Here is a 20,578-nt window from a genome sequence, read left to right on the forward strand (position 1 = left end):
TTCGAGCAGGTCAGTTGGAAAATAAATGAGTTTGAAGAATGTGAGGAAAACAAAGAATTAGAGGGGACGTGCCAGCAAAGCAGGACGCTCAGCGACGCAACACTACGACGGGCAGGGTGCAGAGAGAGGAGCTCAGAGATATTCCAGAACTCGGGTGATTATTAAACAGACCAAAAGGCTGAGCACATGAACTGGGTTGTAGAGCTGGCCGTGAATGATCACGTGAGATCTCAGCACCTCACTTTGTGCGATTTGGACGGACAAAGAAAAATAACCCTGGAAAAACTGTTTTGTGGATAAGGAAACAATAAGCGATAGGGGAGAAGGGACAAAACATTCAAATTGAACATAATGCTGCAGAGGTTTGGATATGATTCAGGGAAATGATCGATGATCGCAATAAATACTTTGCATCCGTTTTCACTGCAGAAGGCACCGGTAACTTGACCAGTTTTCAAGGGGAATGTATTGTGTGGCCTTTGAATCAACAGAGGTGGATTCATTAGAATTCAGGTGTCACGACAGATCGTTTGAGTGTGCTTGGCTTTACATAGCGCCAGTCTAAGATCCCCAGGCTCAGGCGAGGGCAAAGTATCTGGCAACTTTATCATTGTGTTCCTATTTCTCCATTCTGTTGGCGAGAATTACTACATGGGCAGTGTTCTGTGTTTGCGATGCGGGAAATTAGAAACACCAGGATAATCAAGTCTGCCCCGGTGCACCGAGGTGCAGCTTCTGAGGGAAAGTTTGATGGAACTGGAGCAGCAGTTAATGATCCACAACTCATTCGGTAGAGATGTCTCAGCTCAGGTGCAAGGGATCCCCAAGGGCAAGCGTGACCAACAATGAAAAGGTGAGGAGGTCCAGAGAGAGTTTCTAGGGAGCTCGATATAAAGCTGACAAACCGAACCTTCAGGGCTGCAATCCCTGCACAATCCAGTGCGTGAATAGAGATAGCTTTTCATCAGTGCGACTGAGACTTTGATTGTAGAGTTTCTCGTCAGTTGTTTATGTTTTCGGAATCGAGGAGCGACCAATCAGCAAGCGGTACTGCGTAAGCAGTGATACTTTTCACTCAGGGACAGGGAAAAGATTAAAAATGAACACATTTTCGAGCCAATTTTTCCTGAGGACAGGGGTGCAGCAAAAGAGTTTTTATTTAATCCGGTGGCGATTCAGATTTTGAGGGAAGTCTGTCTTTTTTTTTTCAACCTTTTTATCTGAATTTAGGAGCAACCCCTCAGAAAGTGGGATTCATTGGAGAAGGCCCAGAAGACGACATGATCGATCGGAGCTACCGGGTTGGAGCACTAAGCGCACCAACAAGTTTGTGTGTAGTACAACAGTGGTTGTTCTCCCCAAGGGAACTAATATCCTGGAGGGGAGGTTTGCTAAGGCTATTGGGGACAGTTTAAGTTAGAATTGCTGGTGGGTGGCAACAGAACTAAAGGGATGAATAAAAGGGAGGTTGGATCACCAATAGAGAAAGCTTGGAGAGTGTGTGAAAGGGAGGATTGGCCGGTGATAGAGAAGGAACAAGCTCAGACCGATGGTTTGAGATATGTCTATTTTATTGCTAGGAGGATTATGAATAAAGCGGATGAGCTTAGAGCATGGATCAGCACTTGGAGCTATGATGTTGTGGCCATTATAGAGACTTGAATGGCTCAGGGACAGGAATGTGCCAGGCTTTAGATGTTTCATAAAGGACAGGGAGAGAGGTAAAAGAGATGGAGGCGTGAAAATATTGATCAGAGATAGATTCACGGCTGCAGAAAAGGGGGAATTCATGGAGGGGTTGACAACGGAGTCTCTGTGGGTGGGGGTTATTAATTGTAAGGGGTCAATAACTCTACTGATGTCATGGTCCGGATGGGGGTCCCTTTAAATTTACTTTGTTTACTTTACGATCCGGACCGCTGACTCCCTGTTTCCCTTTGGTTCCCTGTTTCCCCGTGTCCTTCAGGCTTGGTGATTGGAGGCAATTTATTCTCTGCTGAACCGGCAGTTTATAGTCTCCGGCTTTCTGCCGTTCGGGACGAGAGCGTTTTCAAAGTCACCAAAGATACTGCAGCCAATGTTATCTGGCCGAAACAAGCCTAGTCTTCCCCCGAAGCGAGTGCCAGTAATTCCCTTTCCTCACCGGAGCAACCCTGTCATGTTACCTCGCCAAAGCGAGCTTGCAAATTTCCTCGCCGAGGTGGATCCGTCAGTTAACGAGGTGACTTTAAACTAGAATGGTTGGGGGGTGGGAATCAAATTAAAGAGGCCAGGCGTGAGGAGGATAGTTCACAACAGAGGGATGGGAACCAGTGCAGAGAGACAGAGGGGTGTAAAGTGAGCGTAGAAGCAAAAAGTACAAAGGAGAAAAGTAAAAGTGGCAGGCCGACAAATCCAGGGCAAGCATTAAAAAGGGCTAAGAGAGTTGTAAAAGAGCGCCTGAAGGCTTTATGTGTCAATGCAAGGAGCATTCGTAATAAGGTGGATGAATTGAAAGTGCAGATTGTTATTAATGATTATGATATAGTTGGGATCACAGAGACATGGCTCCAGGGCGACCAGGGATGGGAGCCTAACGTTCAGGGATATTCAATATTCAGGAGGGATAGACATGAAGGAAGGGGAGGTGGGGTGGCGTTGCTGGTTAAAGGAGAGATTAACGCAATAGAAAGGAAGGACATAAGCCGGGAAGATGTGCAATCGATATGGGTAGAGCTGCGTAACACTAAGGGGCAGAAGACGCTGGTGGGAGTTGTGTACAGGCCACCTAACAGTAGTAGTGAGGTCGGAGATGGTATTAAACAGGAAATTAGAAATGTGTGCAATAAAGGAACAGCAGTTATAATGGGTGACTTCAATCTACATGTAGACTGGGTGAACCAAATTGGTAAAGGTGCTGAGGAAGAGGATTTCTTGGAATGTATGCGGGATGGTTTTTTGAACCAACATGTCGAGGAACCGACTAGAGAGCAGGCTATTCTGGACTGGGTTTTGAGCAATGAGGAAGGGTTAATTAGCGATCTTGTCGTGAGAGGCCCCTTGGGTAAGAGTGACCATAATATGGTGGAATTCTTCATTAACATGGAGAGTGACGTAGTTAATTCAGAAACAAAGGTTCTGAACTTAAAGAGGGGTAACTTTGAAGGTATGAGACATGAATTAGCTAAGATAGACTGGCAAATGACACTTCAAGGATTGACGGTGGATATGCAATGGCAAGCATTTAAAGGTTGCATGGATGAACTACAACAATTGTTCATCCCAGTTTGGCAAAAGAATAAATCAAGGAAGGTAGTGCACCCATGGCTGACAAGAGAAATTAGGGATAGTATCAATTCCAAAGAAGTAGCATACAAATTAGCCAGAGAAAGTGGCTCACCTGAGGACTGGGAGAAATTCAGAGTTCAGCAGAGGAGGACAAAGGGCTTAATTAGGAAGGGGAAAAAATATTATGAGAGAAAACTGGCAGAGAACATAAAAACCGTCTGTCAAAGCTTTTATAGATATGTAAAAAGGAAAAGACTGATAAAGACAAATGTAGGTCCCCTGCAGACAGAAACAGGTGAATTGATTATGGGGAGCAAGGACATGGCAGACCAATTGAATAATTACTTTGGTTCTGTCTTCACTAAGGAGGACATAAATAATCTTACAGAAATAGTAAGGGACAGAGGGTCCAGTGAGATGGAGGAACTGAGTGAAATACATGTTAGTAGGGAAGTGGTGTTAGGTAAATTGAAGGGATTGAAGGCAGATAAATCCCCAGGGCCAGATGGTCTGCATCCCAGAGTGCTTAAGGAAGTAGCCCAAAAAATAGTGGATGCATTAGTGATAATTTTTCAAAACTCGTTAGATTCTGGACTAGTTCCTGAGGATTGGAGGATGGCTAATGTAACCCCACTTTTTAAAAAAAGAGGGAGAGAGAAACCGGGGAATTATAGGCCGGTTAGCCTAACGTCGGTGGTGGGGAAACTGCTGGAGTCAGTTATCAAGGATGTGATAACAGCACATTTGGAAAGCGGTGAAATGATCGGACAAAGTCAGCATGGATTTGTGAAAGGAAAATCATGTCTGACGAATCTCATAGAATTTTTTGAGGATGTAACTAGTAGAGTGGATAGGGGAGAACCAGTGGATGTGGTATATTTGGATTTTCAAAAGGCTTTTGACAAGGTCCCACACAGGAGATTAGTGTGCAAACTTAAAGCACACGGTATTGGGGGTAAGGTATTGGTGTGGGTGGAGAATTGGTTAGCAGACAGGAAGCAAAGAGTGGGAAGGAACGGGACCTTTTCAGAATGGCAGGCGGTGACTAGTGGGGTACCGCAAGGCTCAGTGCTGGGACCCCAGTTGTTTACAATATATATTAATGACTTGGATGAGGGAATTAAATGCAGCATCTCCAAGTTTGCGGATGACACGAAGCTGGGTGGCAGTGTTAGCAGTGAGGAGGATGCTAAGAGGATGCAGGGTGACTTGGATAGGTTGGGTGAGTGGGCAAACTCATGGCAGATGCAATTTAATGTGGATAAATGTGAAGTTATCCACTTTGGTGGCAAAAATAGGAAAACAGATTATTATCTGAATGGTGGCCGATTAGGAAAAGGGGAGGTGCAACGAGACCTGGGTGTCATTATCCACCAGTCATTGAAAGTGGGCATGCAGGTACAGCAGGCGGTGAAAAAGGCGAATGGTATGCTGGCATTTATAGCGAGAGGATTCGAGTACAGGAGCAGGGAGGTACTACTGCAATTGTACAAGGCCTTGGTGAGACCACACCTGGAGTATTGTGTGCAGTTTTGGTCCCCTAATCTGAGGAAAGACATCTTTGCCATAGAGGGAGTACAAAGAAGGTTCACCAGATTGATTCCTGGGATGGCAGGTCTTTCATATGAAGAAAGACTGGATGAACTGGGCTTGTACTCGTTGGAATTTAGAAGATTGAGGGGGGATCTGATTGAAACGTATAAGATCCTAAAGGGATTGGACAGGCTAGATGCGGGAAGATTGTTCCCGATGTTGGGGAGGTCCAGAACGAGGGGTCACAGTTTGAGGATAGAGGGGAAGTCTTTTAGGACCGAGATTAGGAAAAACTTCTTCACACAGAGAGTGGTGAATGTGTGGAATTCTCTGCCACAGCAAACTGTTGAGGCCAGTTCATTGGCTATGTTTAAGAGGGAGTTAGATATGGCCCTTGTGGCTACAGGGGTTAGGGGGTATGGAGGGAAGGCTGGGCTCTGAGTTGGATGATCAGCCATGATCATAATAAATGGCGGTGCAGGCTCGAAGGGCCGAATGGCCTACTCCTGCACCTATTTTCTATGTTTCTATGTTTCTATGTTAACACGCCGGAGGGAGTCGGGAGCCGCTGTCTATGTTCCCGGGCCGAGTCTAGAGCTCAACACTACCCGGAGGCTCCAAGTACCACGTCATGGCCCTGGCGGCATCCAAGTACCACGTCCTGGCCCTGGAGGCATCCAAGTACCAAGTCAAGTCCTGGCCCTGGAGGCATGCAAGTACCAAGTCTTGGCCCTGGCAGCATGCAAGTACCAAGTCAAGTCCTGACCCTGGAGGCATCCGAGTCTCATGTCAAATCCTGGCCCTGACAACATCCAAGTACCAAATCATGTCCTGGTCCTGGCGGCATCCAAGTCTCATGTCAAGTCTTTGCCCTGGTGGTCTGTGATTCCGAGTCCTAACCCAAACACTTAGTCCCAACCTACTAGACTCAAGAGTCAAGACCCCAGCCTGCTAACCTCTCAAGATGTCTCTTGAATTTGGGTCCACCCTCGTTCCCAATGACCCCCATTGTGACAACTTTATGTTTTTTTTATAGACCACCCAATAGTCGCAGGGACATCGTGGAGCAGGTAGGGGACAGATTCTGGAAAGGAGTAATAATAACAGGGTTTTTGTGGTGGGAGATCTTAAATTCCTAAATATTGATTGGCATCTACCGACAGTGAGAGGATTAGATGGTTTGGAGTTTGTTAGTTGTGTTCAGGAAGGTTTCTTGACAAAATAGATCTCTGAGCCTACAAGACGAGACGCCGTGTTTGATCTGGTATTGGGAAATGAACCTGGTCAAGTGTCAGGTCTCCCAGCGGTTGACCATTTTGTAGATAGTATTCACAATTGTACCTAGTTTACCATAGTATTGGAGAGGGAAAGGAACACACACGTTAGGGAAACGTTTAATTGAAATAAGGGAAAATATGAGGCTATCGGGCAGGAACTTGGAAGCATAAATTGGAGACAGATATTCTCAGGGAAACGTGCGGAAGAAATCTAGCAAATGTTTAGGGGATATCTGCGTGGGGGGTTGCATAGGTACGTTCCAATGAGAGAGGGGAAGGGTGGTAGTGTACAGAAACCGTAGTGTACAGAAACCATGGTGTATAAAGGCTGTTGTTAATCTCGTCAAGAAGAAAAGAAGAGCTTACGAAAGGTTCAAAGAACTAGCTAATGGTAAAGATCTAGAAGATTATAAAGCTAGCAGGAAGGACCTTAAGAAAGAAATTGGGAGACCCAGAAGGGGCCATGAGAGTGCTTTGGCGGACAGGATTGTGGAAAACCCCAAGTCATTCTGCAAGTATGTGAAGAGCAAGAGGATAACATATGTTGAACAGAACCAATCAAATATGAGAGTGGTAAAGTGTGCATGGAACCGGAGGGTACTTAATGAATACTTTGCTTCAGTATTCACCAAGGAAAATGATCTTGGCGATAGTAGGGATGATTTGCAACGGGTTCATAACCTTGCGCATGTAGATATTAAGGAGACGGGTGTACTAGTGCTTTTGGAAAGCATCAAGTTGGATAAGTCCCGCGGACCAGATGAGATGTACCCAAGGCTACCGTGGGTAGCAAGAGAGAAGATTGTTGAGCCTCTAGCGATGATCTTTGCATCATAAATGGGGATGGGAAAGCTTCCGGAAGATCGGAGGTTTACGATGTTTTCCCCTTACTCAAGAAAGTGAGTATGGATAGCCCGGGATATTACTGACCATTGAATGTTACTTCAGTGGTTGACACGTTGATCGAGAAAATCCTGAGAGTCAGGATTTACGAACATTTGGAGAGGCATAATATGATTAGAGATAGTCAGCATTGCTTTGTCATAGGCAGGTCGTGCCTTACGAGTCTCATTGAATATTTTTGAGGATGTGACTGAACACATTGATGAAGGAAGAGCAGTAGATGTAGTGTATATGGATTTCAGCAAGCATTTGATAAGGTACCACATGCAAGGTTTACTGTGAAAGTAAGGAGGCATAAGATCTAAGGGGACATTGCTTTGTCGTTCCAGAACTGGCTTGCCCAAAGAAAACAAAGAGTGGTTGTAGATAGGTCATATTCTGCATGGAATTCGGTGCCTCAAGGATCTGTTCTGGGACCCTTACTCTTTGTGATTTTTATGAATGACCTAGATGAGGAAGTGGAGGGATGGGTTAGTAAGTTTGCAGATGACGCAAACCTTGGATTGTTGTGGATAGTGTGCAGGCTATCTGAGGTTACAGCGGGACATTGATAGGAACAAATCTGGGCTGAGATGTGGCATCCGGAGTTCAACCCAGATAAATGTGAAATGGGTCATTTTGGTAGGTCAAATATTATGGATGAATATAGCTTTAATGTAAGGCTCTAGGCTGTGTGGAGGATCAGAGGTTCCCTGGGGTCCGAGTCTATAGGACGCTCAAAGGAGCTGCGCAGGTTGACTCTGTGGTTAATAATGCGTAAGGTGTATTGGCCTTCATCAATCGTAGAACTGAAATTAGGAGAAGAGAGGTAGTGTTATAAGACCCTGGTCAGACCCCATTTGGAGTATTGTGCTCAGTTCTGTCGCCTCACTACAGGAATCATATTGAAGCCATAGAAAGGGTGCAGAGGAGATACACAAGAATGTTGCCTGGATTGGGGAGCATGCCTTATGAGAATAGGTTGAGTGAACTCGGCCTTTTCTCCTTGGATCAACGGAGGATGAGAGGTGACTTGACAGAGGTGTATAAAATGATGACAGGCATTCATCGTCTGGATGGTAAGATGCTTTTTCCCAGGGCTGAAATGGTTGCTACAGGATGACACAGGTTTAAGCTGCTGGGGAGTAGGTACAGAGGAGATGTCAGGAGTAAGTTTTTCACCCAGAGAGTGGTGAATGCGTGGAATGGGCTGCCGGCAACGGTGGTGGAGACGCATAAAACAGTGCCTTTTTGGAGACTTTTGGATAGGGAATGGAGCTTAAAATGGGGGCTATAGGTAAGCCTAGTAATTTCTGAGGTAGGAACATATTCGGCACAACTTTGTGGGGCCAGATTGCCTGTATTGTGCTGTAGGTTATCGATGTTTCTATGTTTCTATGACTAAAGTGTGGATGGGAGATTCATCACTCAGTAGAACAGAAACCATATTTTGCTGTCGCGCCAGAGTCATCCGAATGGTATTTTCCCTTCCTGGTGTCACAGTTAGGGATGTCTGGTGTCGAGTCTGAGGTATTCCCACGGGACTGGATTAGCAGCCAGTAGTCCTGTTGTACATCGACACCAATGACATAGGTAGACAAGGTGAAGAGGTCATGAAGAGAGTTTTCAGGCAGCTATGTAGGAAGCTGACAAACAGGACTTCAAGGGTGATCATCTCTTGCTCCCTGTACCACGTGCCAGTGAAAGTAGGAACAGACTGATTTGGCAGGTGAATGTGTGGCTGAGGAACTGATGCAGATGGCAGGGGTTAAAGTTATTGATCATTGGGATCTCTTCTGGGGAAGGCGTGACCCGTACAATAGGGACGGTTGCACCTGAGCCTTAGGAATTCGAAAGAACTTACAGGCAGGGTAAAAAAGTTAATACGGATATGTTTAAATTAGTTTAGCAGGGTGATGTCAATCGAAGTGACAGTGCCAAACATGAAGTAGTTGGTTTACAAACAGAAACAGTGTGTAGTGAGACTGTTAGCAAGGAAATTATGATAATTGGGCAAAAATGCAGTCAACAGGATCAGCTGCAATGTAACATTGAAAACCGTGTCTACAGTACTGAGGTGTTACTCGACAAGGTAGATGAATTTGAAGTACGATTACAGATTGTCGAATATGATGTTGCAGGCAATACTGAATCGTGACTGGAGAAAGATTGCGGCTGGGAACAAAATGCCCAAAGGATACACATTATATCGAAAGACAGGCAGGAAGACAGAGCGGTTCTCAATGCTCTGTTGGTAAACAAGGAAAATCAGATCACTAGAAAGATATGACACAGGTTCGGAAACTCTTTACTCATTATGGATAGAGCAAATGAACGGCAAAGGTGAAAAGACTTCATTGGAGTTGTATACAGAGCCCCAAGCTGTCGTAAGGATGTAATCTACAAATTACAACGAGAGAGAGAAAATTCATGCCAAAAGCGCATCTTCAATGATTTTTTTTTTAATGCAGATAGATTGGGAATATCAGGTTGGTGCTGGAGTCCGAGAGAAGAATTTTGTAGAATGTTTAGAATTTGAATTATTAGAGCAGCTCCTGGTTGAGCCGACTAGGGGATCAGCTATTTTGGATTGGAAGTTGTGCAATGAATAGGACTAAATTCAGAGATTAAGGTGAAAGAATCCTATGGAACAATTGATCATAATATGATCGTACTTTCCCTGAAATCTGAAACAGAGAAGGTAAAGTCAGATGTATCACGACACAGAGGCAAGAGAAGGGAGTTGGCAAGAATTGATTGGAAAAGAGCATTGGCAGTGAGGACGACAGAGCAGGAAAGACTGGAATTTCTGGAAGTAGTTCCGACGGCACAGGATATATGCACTCCCAAGAGTAGGGTGTAGTCTAAAAGCAAAATGACACAACCGTTGCTACCAAGAGAAAGCAAAGCCAACATTATAGCCAAACAGAGTATTAGTGAAAAATTCGACAAATGGGAAGCTTTCTTATACCAACAGAAAAGAAAAATCTAATAACCACATTAAGAATGTAAAGATGGAATACGAAAGTGTGCTAGCCAATCATCTTAAAGAGAATCGCAAAAGTTTCTTCAGATACATAAAGTGTAAAATACAGTCAACAGTGGATATTGGACGCTGTATAACGATGCCTCAGAAGTAGTTATTGGGGATAAGGAAATAGCGGGAAAACTGTATTTTTCACCCGTCTTCGTTGGATGTTCCAAATGTTAGCAGTCATGAAGTGTATGAAGTTACCATTAACAGACGGAAAGTTCTTGGGATGTTAAGAAGGTCTGAGCGTAGACAAGGCACCAGAATCGGACGCCAAGGTTCTGAAAGAGATCACTAAAGAGATTGTTGGTCGCATTATCAGTGACCTTTCAAGAAACAATAGATTCTCAAATGGGTCCAGAGCACTGCAGAATTGGACATTTCACTCCACTCCTCAAGAGGAAGAAAGGAAATTATATGCCAGTAAAGCTGACCTCATTGAATGGGAAGATGCCGGAATCGATTGCAAAGGATTCTTTCTTCTTTGATCAAGGTCTGAAGTAATCCAGGGAGAAGGCAGAAGATTGGGGCTGTGAGGAATATAAGATTTTCCATGATGATATAGTGAAGAAGACTCGATGGGCCAAAGAACCCGGTTGTGCTAGTACGTCTTATGGTCTTCAGAGAACCTAAAACGTCCGAAGTTAGATCCGGAAGTTTAAAGATCTGAAGTTAAATGGAGAGACTGAAAAGTCTGCATATGTAGATTGGTCTGTTGACAGGCCTCAAAGTAGATAGGGAAGCTGACATGTTTGAAGTTAGATTGAGAGGTCAAAGTAACTGAAGATAGATTGGGAGCTGAAAGGGTTTGAAGTTTGATATGGAAGCCGAACACAGGTTGGAAGCTGAATGGACTGAAGTTAGATCGGGAATCTGAAAGACCTGAACGTAGATTCGGAGGCTGACTGGACTGGAGTTAGATCGGGAGAATGAAATATGAAAAGGTCCATCCTTGAAGGTGAATATTGTCTCCCACGTGAGACCGCAGACAAATAAAGTAACTGGGACTTATCTGGTAGAAACGGAGACTTATCTGGTTAGCTGGCGGTTAATAGTGCTGCTGCTCAGGAAGTGGTGTTGGGATCGCGTCGTTACACGTAACATGTAAGTGACTTGGATGAGTGAATAGCTGGCTTTGCTTCCACATTTGCATACAATTCCAACATTAGTGGAAGGGGAGCCTCGTTTGAGGAAGCCGGAAGAATTCACATGTACGAAAACGGATTGGGAAATTGGGCAAGGATTTGTCAGATGGAATTTAGTGTCAGGAAATTGATGGCGATGCACTTTGGTAGAATTACTAAAGGCGCAAATAACTTCCTTAACGGTGCGAAAATCCATTCATAAGATGTGCAAAGAGATGTTGGTGTTATCGTGTAGGATTCTCTAAAGGTTAGCATGCAGATTTGGTTGATAGTAAGGATGGAAAGTACTGGGTTAGCATTCATGTCGAGAGGATTAGAAAGTAAAAGCAAGGATGCAATGCTGACGATTTATAAATCATTGGCCTTACCACATTAAGCGTATTGTTTTGAGGGGTGGACCCCATATAGAGAATAGAGTGCGCTGGCGTTGGCGAGGGTGAGGAGGAGGATCACTAGCATGCTGTCGGAATGCAAGTGCTATCTTCAGAGAAGTGTTGGATGGTCAGGTCCTGTACTCACAGGAGGTTAGAAATATGAGCTGGGATCTCACGGAGTATTAAATGGCCGAGATATTGTGGACCAGATTGCAAAACCTAAGAATAGAGGAGTGTCCAATTAGACGAGATATGATGAAGCATTTCTTCAACCAGAGGGTGTTGAATCCAAGGAATTCATTGTCATAGATGGACGTGGAGTACATGTACTCGTGTACATTTAACGTAGAAACATAGACAACCTATAGCGCAATACAGGCCCTTCGGCCCACAAAGTTGTGGAGAACGTGTCCCTACCTTAGAAATTACCAGGGTTAACAGTAGCCCTCTATTTTTCTAAGCTCCATGTACCTATCCAAAAGTCGCTTAAAACACCCGATTCGTATCCACCTCCACCACTGTTGCCGCCAACCCATTTCATGCACTCACTGCGCTCTGCGTAAAAAATAAAACTTAACCCTGAAGTCTCCTCTGTACCTACTCCCAAGCACCGTAAACCTGTCCCCTCTTGTGGCAGCCATTTAAGCCCTGGGAAAAAGCCTCTGACTATCCACACGATCAATGCCTCTCATCATCTTACACACTTCTATCAGGTCACCTCTGATCCTCCGTCGCTCCAAGGAGAAAAGGCCGAGTATAAAGTGAAGGTTGATAGGCTCTTGTTCAGCAAAGATATCAAAGTTTACAGGAAGAAGGTAGTGGAATAGGATAGAAAGATAATAAATCAGCCATTATCGGTGGACAGAACCGAAGTGCTGAATTACAAAAGCTCCCACATCTGGTTATCGACGACAGATTAGATGTCATTTCGACTATCTTAGTCACTGACAAGATTTCATTGAGGATGACATTTCGAAGTACTTTGAATTACCGAATCACAAAGATTGAAGTCAGTACAATTGTTGAGAACTCTGCCAGGAAAATTTGAGAAGCTCACCCTCCCTTCTGCCAAACGGCGAGGAGAGAATGTTCTGTGCCCCGTTATGCATTAGCTGTACAACATACTCAACTATACGCCTCGGTGTGTGACCTACCCGTTGCAGAAAGGTACGAAGAAGTAGGAGTTGTTGAAATTGGCTTTCTGCTCAGTGAGCGTAAGATTGAAGTTATTTGCCTGGATCAGAACCATCCGACGAATCCTCCTGACAAACACGTCCATTGTCGGGAAACGAGTTATAAATGCCTGCAAGATAAAAACACCGTAGAAATTGTAACAGGAAAATTCCGATACACACCCATCTATCGACGCTGCACTGCCATTCAGTCAGATGTAAGGTTATATCTGAGATCCCCTCCCGGTTTCTTTCACATACATCCCACTCTACTGAACGGCGACACGTTTCCTTCTCGCCCTTTCGGCATCCCGGGATATTACAGATGAGACCGAACCCCCCAACGCCCGCACCATCCTGGTTCACTACAGCCACTGACCCTAGTCTGGCCACTGACTCGCCTTTGTTAAACCTGTCTGTTTAAAGAATTCCAACTAATTTGTCAGGTGTAATTTCCCCATAAGGTAACGGTGCTGAATTCGGCGTGCTTTATCGTTTGCCTTTCATTGAACCAAAATTCTTTCCCTTAATAATGAATAGCAAAAGCATTATGTGGTGCAGAATTCCTCACCGGCCAGGAAAACATTGATTATCCCACACATTGCCGACGCTAGCTTTCCTTGAACCCCAATCTTGTCCCTAACTTCAGTAGCGGAAACACATACAATCAATTAACCATAATCCTACAGTGAAAGCATCCTCATCTAGTTCCCGACCACATTCCGCCCTCGGCCTGCGGGCCGGACACAGTATAACGTCTGATGAGGTAGCAGATGGTCCTCACTTGTGGGTTCGTTGGTGTTGGAGGGTTTTCCGAATGTTCTTCGGGAAGCATCAAGTATATTGTAATATTTCCATCTCTGGTGAATGAAAGGAGAAATTGTCCATTGCTATGGATCAGATATCCTGGGGGGTGATAAAGAAAGTTGTAAATATGTATTCATTTCACTAGAATCTCAAACAGGAATTTCAATAGAAAGCGGTAGCACAGTTCAGGCACTCCACCCTATCAACTTGTGACGCCAGCTTCAATAAATTAAGAACCGTGTTGCCAGATGACGTTGTTCCTCAGTGTCTCACTGTGTAAGACTTACGATGATTGGTCCTAATGACGTTGTAAAGATATTTCCCATGTTGGGAGAGTCTAGAATTACAGGGCATAACCTCATTAGAGGGGAGCGCTTTCAAAGCAGAGAGTCGGAGAGATTTCTTTGACTATAGGGTGGTGGATCTGTGAAATTTGTTACCAGCAGACTGTGGAGGTAAGCTGACGGGGTGTATTTAAGGAAGAGATTAATAAGTTCTTGACTGGGCATGACGTCAAAGGTTATGGAGAGAAGGCCGGGAACTGGTGTAGAGGAGGAGAAAAATGAGAGGATCACCCATTCTTGAATAGCCGAGCAGATTCGATGGGCCAAATACCCTAATTCTGCTCCGATGCTTTATGGTCCTCTGGTCTTATGTTATGGACATACTGAATCATGCTTCAAAGAAGATGACAGCTGTGAACTAAATGTCCAAGTTACAGATTGTATCCAAGGGAGAGACAGAAACGCAGAGGGCGCAGCGAATATCTGCAAGTAGAATTGAAAGGAGTAACATATGGTCGGAAGGTGTTGAATCATTGTGGATAGAACTCAGGAACTGCAATGGTGAAAAATACCTGATGGGAGATGTACAAAGTCTCTACTGTCACTGTGGAAGACACTAGCACTTTGCTAGGTGCTCCATTTGTCAGGCGTCATGAGGTGCGTGAGGTTGCCATTGACAGAGAATAGGGTTTGGTGAAGCTGAAAATGCTGAAGGTAGATAAATCGTCTAGACCAGATGGTGCATACTCTAGGGTTCTGAAAAAGGTGGCTGAAGAGATTGTGGAGGAATTAGTAATGACATAGTACTAGAATAAGTAAAGTTTGCAATGGTTGTGGAAGACTGTAAAATGGCAAATCTTAACCACTCTTCAAAAAGGGAGAGAGAGGCTTAAGAAAGGAATATGTAGGCAATTACTTTGACCTCAGGGCTTGACAAGACGTTGGAGTCGATTAATAAGGATAAGGTCTCTGGGTACTTTAAGGCACATGATAAAAAAGAAACGCCTTAGTCAGAAAATAGTATTCTCAATGGAAAATCTTGCCTAAAAATCTGTTGGATTCTTTGAACATAGAGATAAGAAATAGCAGCAGGTGTCGGCCTCTGATGGTCGAGGCCACTCCGCAATTCAATGAGGTCATGGACTCAACTCCACCTACCTGTCTTTCTCCAATAACAATTAATTCTCCTACTATATAAAAACCTATCCAAACTTGTTTTAAAGAATATTTACTGAAGTAGACTCCGCGCCTCCATTGTGCTGAGAATTCCACAGATTCTCCACTTTCTGGGAAAAATATTTTCTCTTCATCCTGTTCTAAATTATTCCGACGAATTTGAGGCTATATCCCTTCGTTCTACTCTCGTTTATCAGTGTAAACAATCGTCCCGCCTTTATCTTATAGAGCAACACACATAAAAGTTGCTGCGCTCACCAGCAACTTTTATGTGTGTTGCTTGAATTTCCAGCATCTGCAGAATTCCTGTTGATGATCTTATAGAGGATTAATTTAGCCGCTTTCATAATTCCACCTATTAGAGTCGCAGGCAACTCAATCTTGTCTCATCGTCTCACCCCTCTCATCTCTGGATTCAATCTGTGGAATCTCCTCTGCAGGACGCTCAACTCCAGTATATCCCTCCTCAAATAAGGAGACTAAACATGCACCCAGTACTCCAGGTGCAGCTGATCATACCCTGTACATTTGCAGAATGGCCTCCTAGCTCTTAAATTGAATCCCTCTTGCAATGAAGACCAGCATTCCTTTTGCCTTCTTGATAGCTGTTTCACCTGCATTCCAACCTTCTCTGATTCATGCCCGGTCACACCTAAGTCCCTCTGCCCAGCAGCATGCTGCATTTTTTTTACATTTAAATAATAATCTGCTCTTCCATTTTCCCTTGCAAATTGGATGACCTCGCATTTAGCAAAATTGTAGTCCGCTAGCCAGACCCCTTGCCGACTCACATAAGCTATCTATATCTCTCTGCAGACTCTCCGTATCTTCTGCACAATTGTATTTTCCTCTCAGTGTAGTATTATCAACATACGTAGAAACACTGCACTCGTTCCCCTCTTCCAGATCGTTAAAGTACATCCTGAACAGTTGCAGACACAGCACCGACCCCTGCGGCAAACTGCAAACAACTGATTGCCAGAGTAACATCTACGTATACCGACTCTCTGTTTTTCTCTGAGTTAATCAATCCTCTATCCAATGCTAATACAGCACCCCAACTCTGTGTATCCTTATCCCATGTATGTCTTTCATGTTGTACCTTATTAAACGCCTTCCGGAACTCCTAGTAAATAACGTCCATCTGTCCCCCTCTATCCACTGGGCTCGTTAAATTATCATATAACTCCAGTAAGTTTCTCAAGTAAAGCCTACCTTCCCTGAATCCATGCCGCGTCTGCCTGATGGATCCATCTATTTCCAGATGTTTCGCTATTTCTTTGCTAATGATGGCTTCAAACATTTTCACAGCTACGGATGTTAATCTAACTGGCTTATAGTTACATGCCTTTTGCCTATATCCTTTTTTTTTAATGGTGACGTGACATTTGCCGTCTTCCGTTTTACGGGGAGCTGCTCAGAGTCCAGTACATTTTGGTAAGCATCTACTATAACTTCTACCATTTTTTTCAGTTCCGAGGGACCCTGATCAAGTTTGTTCAGCACCACCTCTTTCTTGCTATCGGTTATATCGAGGTTCTTACCTCCTATCTCATTCATAACAGCTCTCTTTGGTATATTAGATGTGTGCTCAACGGTGAAAACAGGCACAGAATGGTCATTCCAAGCCTCGGATATTTCCTGATTACCCGACATCAATTCCCCCTTCCCAACATCCAGGGGACATCCATTCACTTTAGCTAACCTTTTCTGATTTATAAAATTATCAAAAAAAAAACACACAACACTTTTTCTTTCGCAAACACGAGGAAATCTACAGATGCTAGAATTTCAAGCAACACACATAAAAAAATTCTGGTGAACGCAGCGGGCCAACCAGCATCTATTGAAAGAGATACAATCGACGTTTCAGGCAGAGACCCTTCGTCAGGACTAACTGAAAGATGAGTTAGTAAGAGTAACACTCTTTCTGTTCTTTTTTCTCATTGTGTGGTATTGTGCAAGAAAACCATTAAGGTTGCACTCTGTGAAATCTTCCTCAGGACTGCCTCGCCCAATCATTTGCTCAATCTACGTGCAAGTAAAATACCCCCATGATAACTGCATGCCTCAGATATTGCTCTGCCTTTGTAATGTTATTATTCGGTGACCGACAGACAACTCCCACGAGTGATGTTTTCCTTTTCTTAATCACTTCCCAGATGGATTCAATATTCTGCTCCTCAAATCTTGCATCGCCTCTCACTATAGCCCTGAACTCATCTTTGAATAGGAGCGCTACCCCACCTCCCGTACTTCTCTGTCTATCCATCCGTATTACCTTATATACTTGGATATTTAATACCCTATCCTCATCACCTTGCAACCAAGTCTCTGTGACAGACACTAAATAGTACCCCTTGGTTCTGTGCCGCAAGTTCACTGACCTTATTTCGAATACTGCGGGCATTCAAATGAATTGCCCTGACACTGATATTTTAATCATTTGCTGTTTTGTGCTTGACTGTTCGACACTCCATACTTTTTCCCTTTTTTATCTTTTGCATTTACTTATTTTATCGACACTTTTCTTTTTATTACTTTATGCATACTTATCCAAATTGTTGAACACAACTTCTTGCAATTTAGTTTAAAGCCATGTCCACAGCGCTAATTATGTGATTCGCGAGTATCCAGGTCACATCACGATTCAGGTGGAGCCCGTCCCATAGGCACATCTCCATTCTTCCCCAATACTAGTGTCAATTTCCCATGAATTCAAACCCACTGCTCCCACACTAATCCTTGAACTGCTATCAGATCTTTTTGTTCCTATGCCAATTTGCATAAATAATTGAAAAATAATAAGCAGAGTAGTCAAAGGAGAATTCGATGATGCAGTGTACATAGATTTTCTGAAGCCCTTTGACAAGATGCCACTTATGAGGCTGGTGAACAAACTACGAGCCCGTGGTATTACAGGAAACATTCTAGCATGGGTAGAACAGTAGCTACTTGGTCGGACGCAAAGAGTGGGACTAAAGTGAGCCGTTTCTTGTTGAATGCAGGCACCCAGTTGTGTTCCAATGGGAGTCTATTGGGCTCGCTATTTTTTACATTTGGGATTTCATCTGGGGAATTAAAGACCTGTAGAAAAGTGAAATTTGCATATGTCTCAGGGAGGGGCAATATTCTCGTGGACCCATTTGATGGAACTGTTCGGGAGGTTTTAATCTAATTTGACAGCGTGTGGGACCTTGATGAATGGACTCACGGTAGGACGGATGTTTTTTTTAAGCGAGCTGTCAGACTGTTAGGAAGAGCAGCATATGATAAGCCAAAATTGCAGTCAGCAGGGTGAGCATCAGTGCATTAGGAATGCACAATCAAAAACGATAACAAATACGGCACTCTAAGTGCTATATCTCAGTTCACGGAGTATAAGAAACAAGGTAGATGATATTGTTCCACAGTTGCTAATTGTCAGTTATGATGTTGTGGCCATCACTGAATCATGGCTGAAAGGTAGTTGTAGATGGGAGTTGAAAGTTCACGGTTACACAGAGTTTAGGAGGGATTGGAAGGTAGGCAGAGGGGCTTGCGTGGCTCCGCTGGTAAGAATGGCATCAAATCAGTAGAAAGATGTGACATAGGATCGGAAGATATTCAAACCTTACGGGTTGGATTAAGAAATTGCAAGGGTAAAAGAACACTTGCAATTTCTTAACTCAACCCGTAAGGATTTAATATCATCCGATCTTATGTCACATCTGTGTAACTCAACCCGTAAGGAGGTTATATGCAGTAGCTGGGATGCAAATAACAGATTACGGCGGGAAATAGAAAAGTCATGTCAAATGGTCAATGTTATGATAGTCCTGGGAGATTTTAACATGCAGGACGATTGGTAAAATCAGTTCGGAAAATAATTTCAACGAAGTGAGTTTGTTGGATGCTACGAGATGGTATTTTCAGAGCATCAGCTTTACTGGATTGAGTGTTATGTAATGACACGGAGGCGACTCGGTACCTGAAAGTAAATGCCCCCTGAGGAGGCATTGATCAGAATGTGATTGAGTTCAACTTGAAATTTGATTGCGTATAGTATGTGTAAATCTGAGGTAGCAGTATTCACATGCTCCGGAAATATCGGCAGATTCAGAAACATAATCAGGTTTATTATCACCATCATGTGACGTGAATTTTGTTAACTTAGCAGCAGCAGTTCAATGCCATACATAATCCATCAGAGAGAGAGAAAATAATAGAAAATATATAATAATGAATAAAGAGATAAATCAATTACGTATATTGAATATATTTCTTTTAATGTGCAAAAACAGAAATACTGTATATTAAAAAAGTAAGGTAGTGTCCAAAGCTTCAATGTCCATTTAGGAATCAGATGGGAGAGGGGAAGAAGCTGTTCCTGAATCACTGAGTGTGTGTCTTCAGGCTCCTGTATCTCCTACCTGATGGTAACAGTGAGAAAAGGGCATGCCCTAGGTGCTGGAGGTTTTCAATAATGGACGCTGCCTTCCTGAGACACCGCTCCCTGAAGAAGCCCTTGGGTACTTTGTTGGCTAGTGCCGAATACGGAGCTGATTAAATTTACAACCTTCTACAGATTCTTTAGGTCCTGTCCAGTAGCCTCTTTCACTTCATTGATTGCAGAACTTTGGTATGGGCTTAATCATAACGGCTTTTTACACAGGCACAATTGAGAGTATCCGGACTGGCGGTATCATTGCCAGGCACATAAAGGATGTAAGAAATGTAAGAAATCAGCATTAATTGAATGGTGGAGATTACTTTATGGACTATATGGCTCAAGACTGATCCTATGTCTTATGGTCTATGGTCTAAGATAATTTTAGAACTCCGTAAAACTCTGGTTTTACCGAACTTGTGTTCAGTTCATACTGCCACATTATACAAAGCTTTCAGGAGCACGCAGTGGGAATTTTCCAGGATGTTGCCTGGATGAGAGAGCATATCTTCTGAGCATACATAGAGCGAGTTTGGGTTTTCCTCTTCAGAGTGAATGGGAATAAGGGACGACAGATAGAGGCGTAAATAGGGTATGCATGAAAGGGGATTGATGGAAAGTATAGGGCAGACGTTTCACACAGCCTGCCGGTGTGGTTGTAGGAGCAGATGTGTTCTCCTACAACCACATATATCCCTAGTGCGCATGCGCCGGTCGTGCATGCAGCCTGGTGCAGCCGTTCCGATCTATTCTTACTTTCTTCTTCTTACTTTTTAATTTACGTTATTTTTTTTTCTCACCGTAACACATCGAAGCTGCACCCTCTCTAACATGCTGGTAGAGAGAGTTTTATATGGGTTTTTTTTAGCGCTGGAAATGGTTACATCCCGACACGCGGGACAGAAGCAAGGTCGCATTGTGTATTCCACGGACCAGCAAATACCGGCCGGTTTAGCGAACAGAGCGGTGGACACCCCTGCTGAAATCCGGAGGAAAACACACAGAATATGCAGAGGGGGATCACAAAGCCGAGGAAAGAAGACCGGGTCGAGACAACAGAGACTTCTGGAGAAGAGGAGTTCGGTGGGTAACACCATTCCGCCTGACCGGAAGTGCACTGAGAGCGGTAAACGTACAGGAGTTGGGTGTTTACTGTTCTGGCTAACAACGGATGGTGCAATCCGGGGCATATTACAATTGA

General features: G+C 43.8%; 1 protein-coding gene across 1 annotated transcript in view; it reads right to left on the minus strand.

The window, feature by feature from the left end:
* The window catches only part of LOC134342195 (uncharacterized), a 49,708-nt gene that overhangs the window by 17,642 nt on the left and 11,488 nt on the right, over positions 1-20,578 (minus strand). Inside the window, exons 5-6 of the mRNA XM_063040166.1 lie at positions 13,466-13,587; positions 12,664-12,812 (exon numbers count right to left, since the gene is read on the minus strand). Of these exons, the coding sequence (XP_062896236.1) occupies positions 12,664-12,812; positions 13,466-13,587 (271 nt within the window). The remainder of the gene's footprint in view (positions 1-12,663; positions 12,813-13,465; positions 13,588-20,578) is intronic.

The sequence above is a fragment of the Mobula hypostoma genome, unplaced genomic scaffold (genome assembly GCF_963921235.1).
Source record: "Mobula hypostoma unplaced genomic scaffold, sMobHyp1.1 scaffold_125, whole genome shotgun sequence".
NCBI classification, from domain to species: domain Eukaryota; kingdom Metazoa; phylum Chordata; class Chondrichthyes; order Myliobatiformes; family Myliobatidae; genus Mobula; species Mobula hypostoma.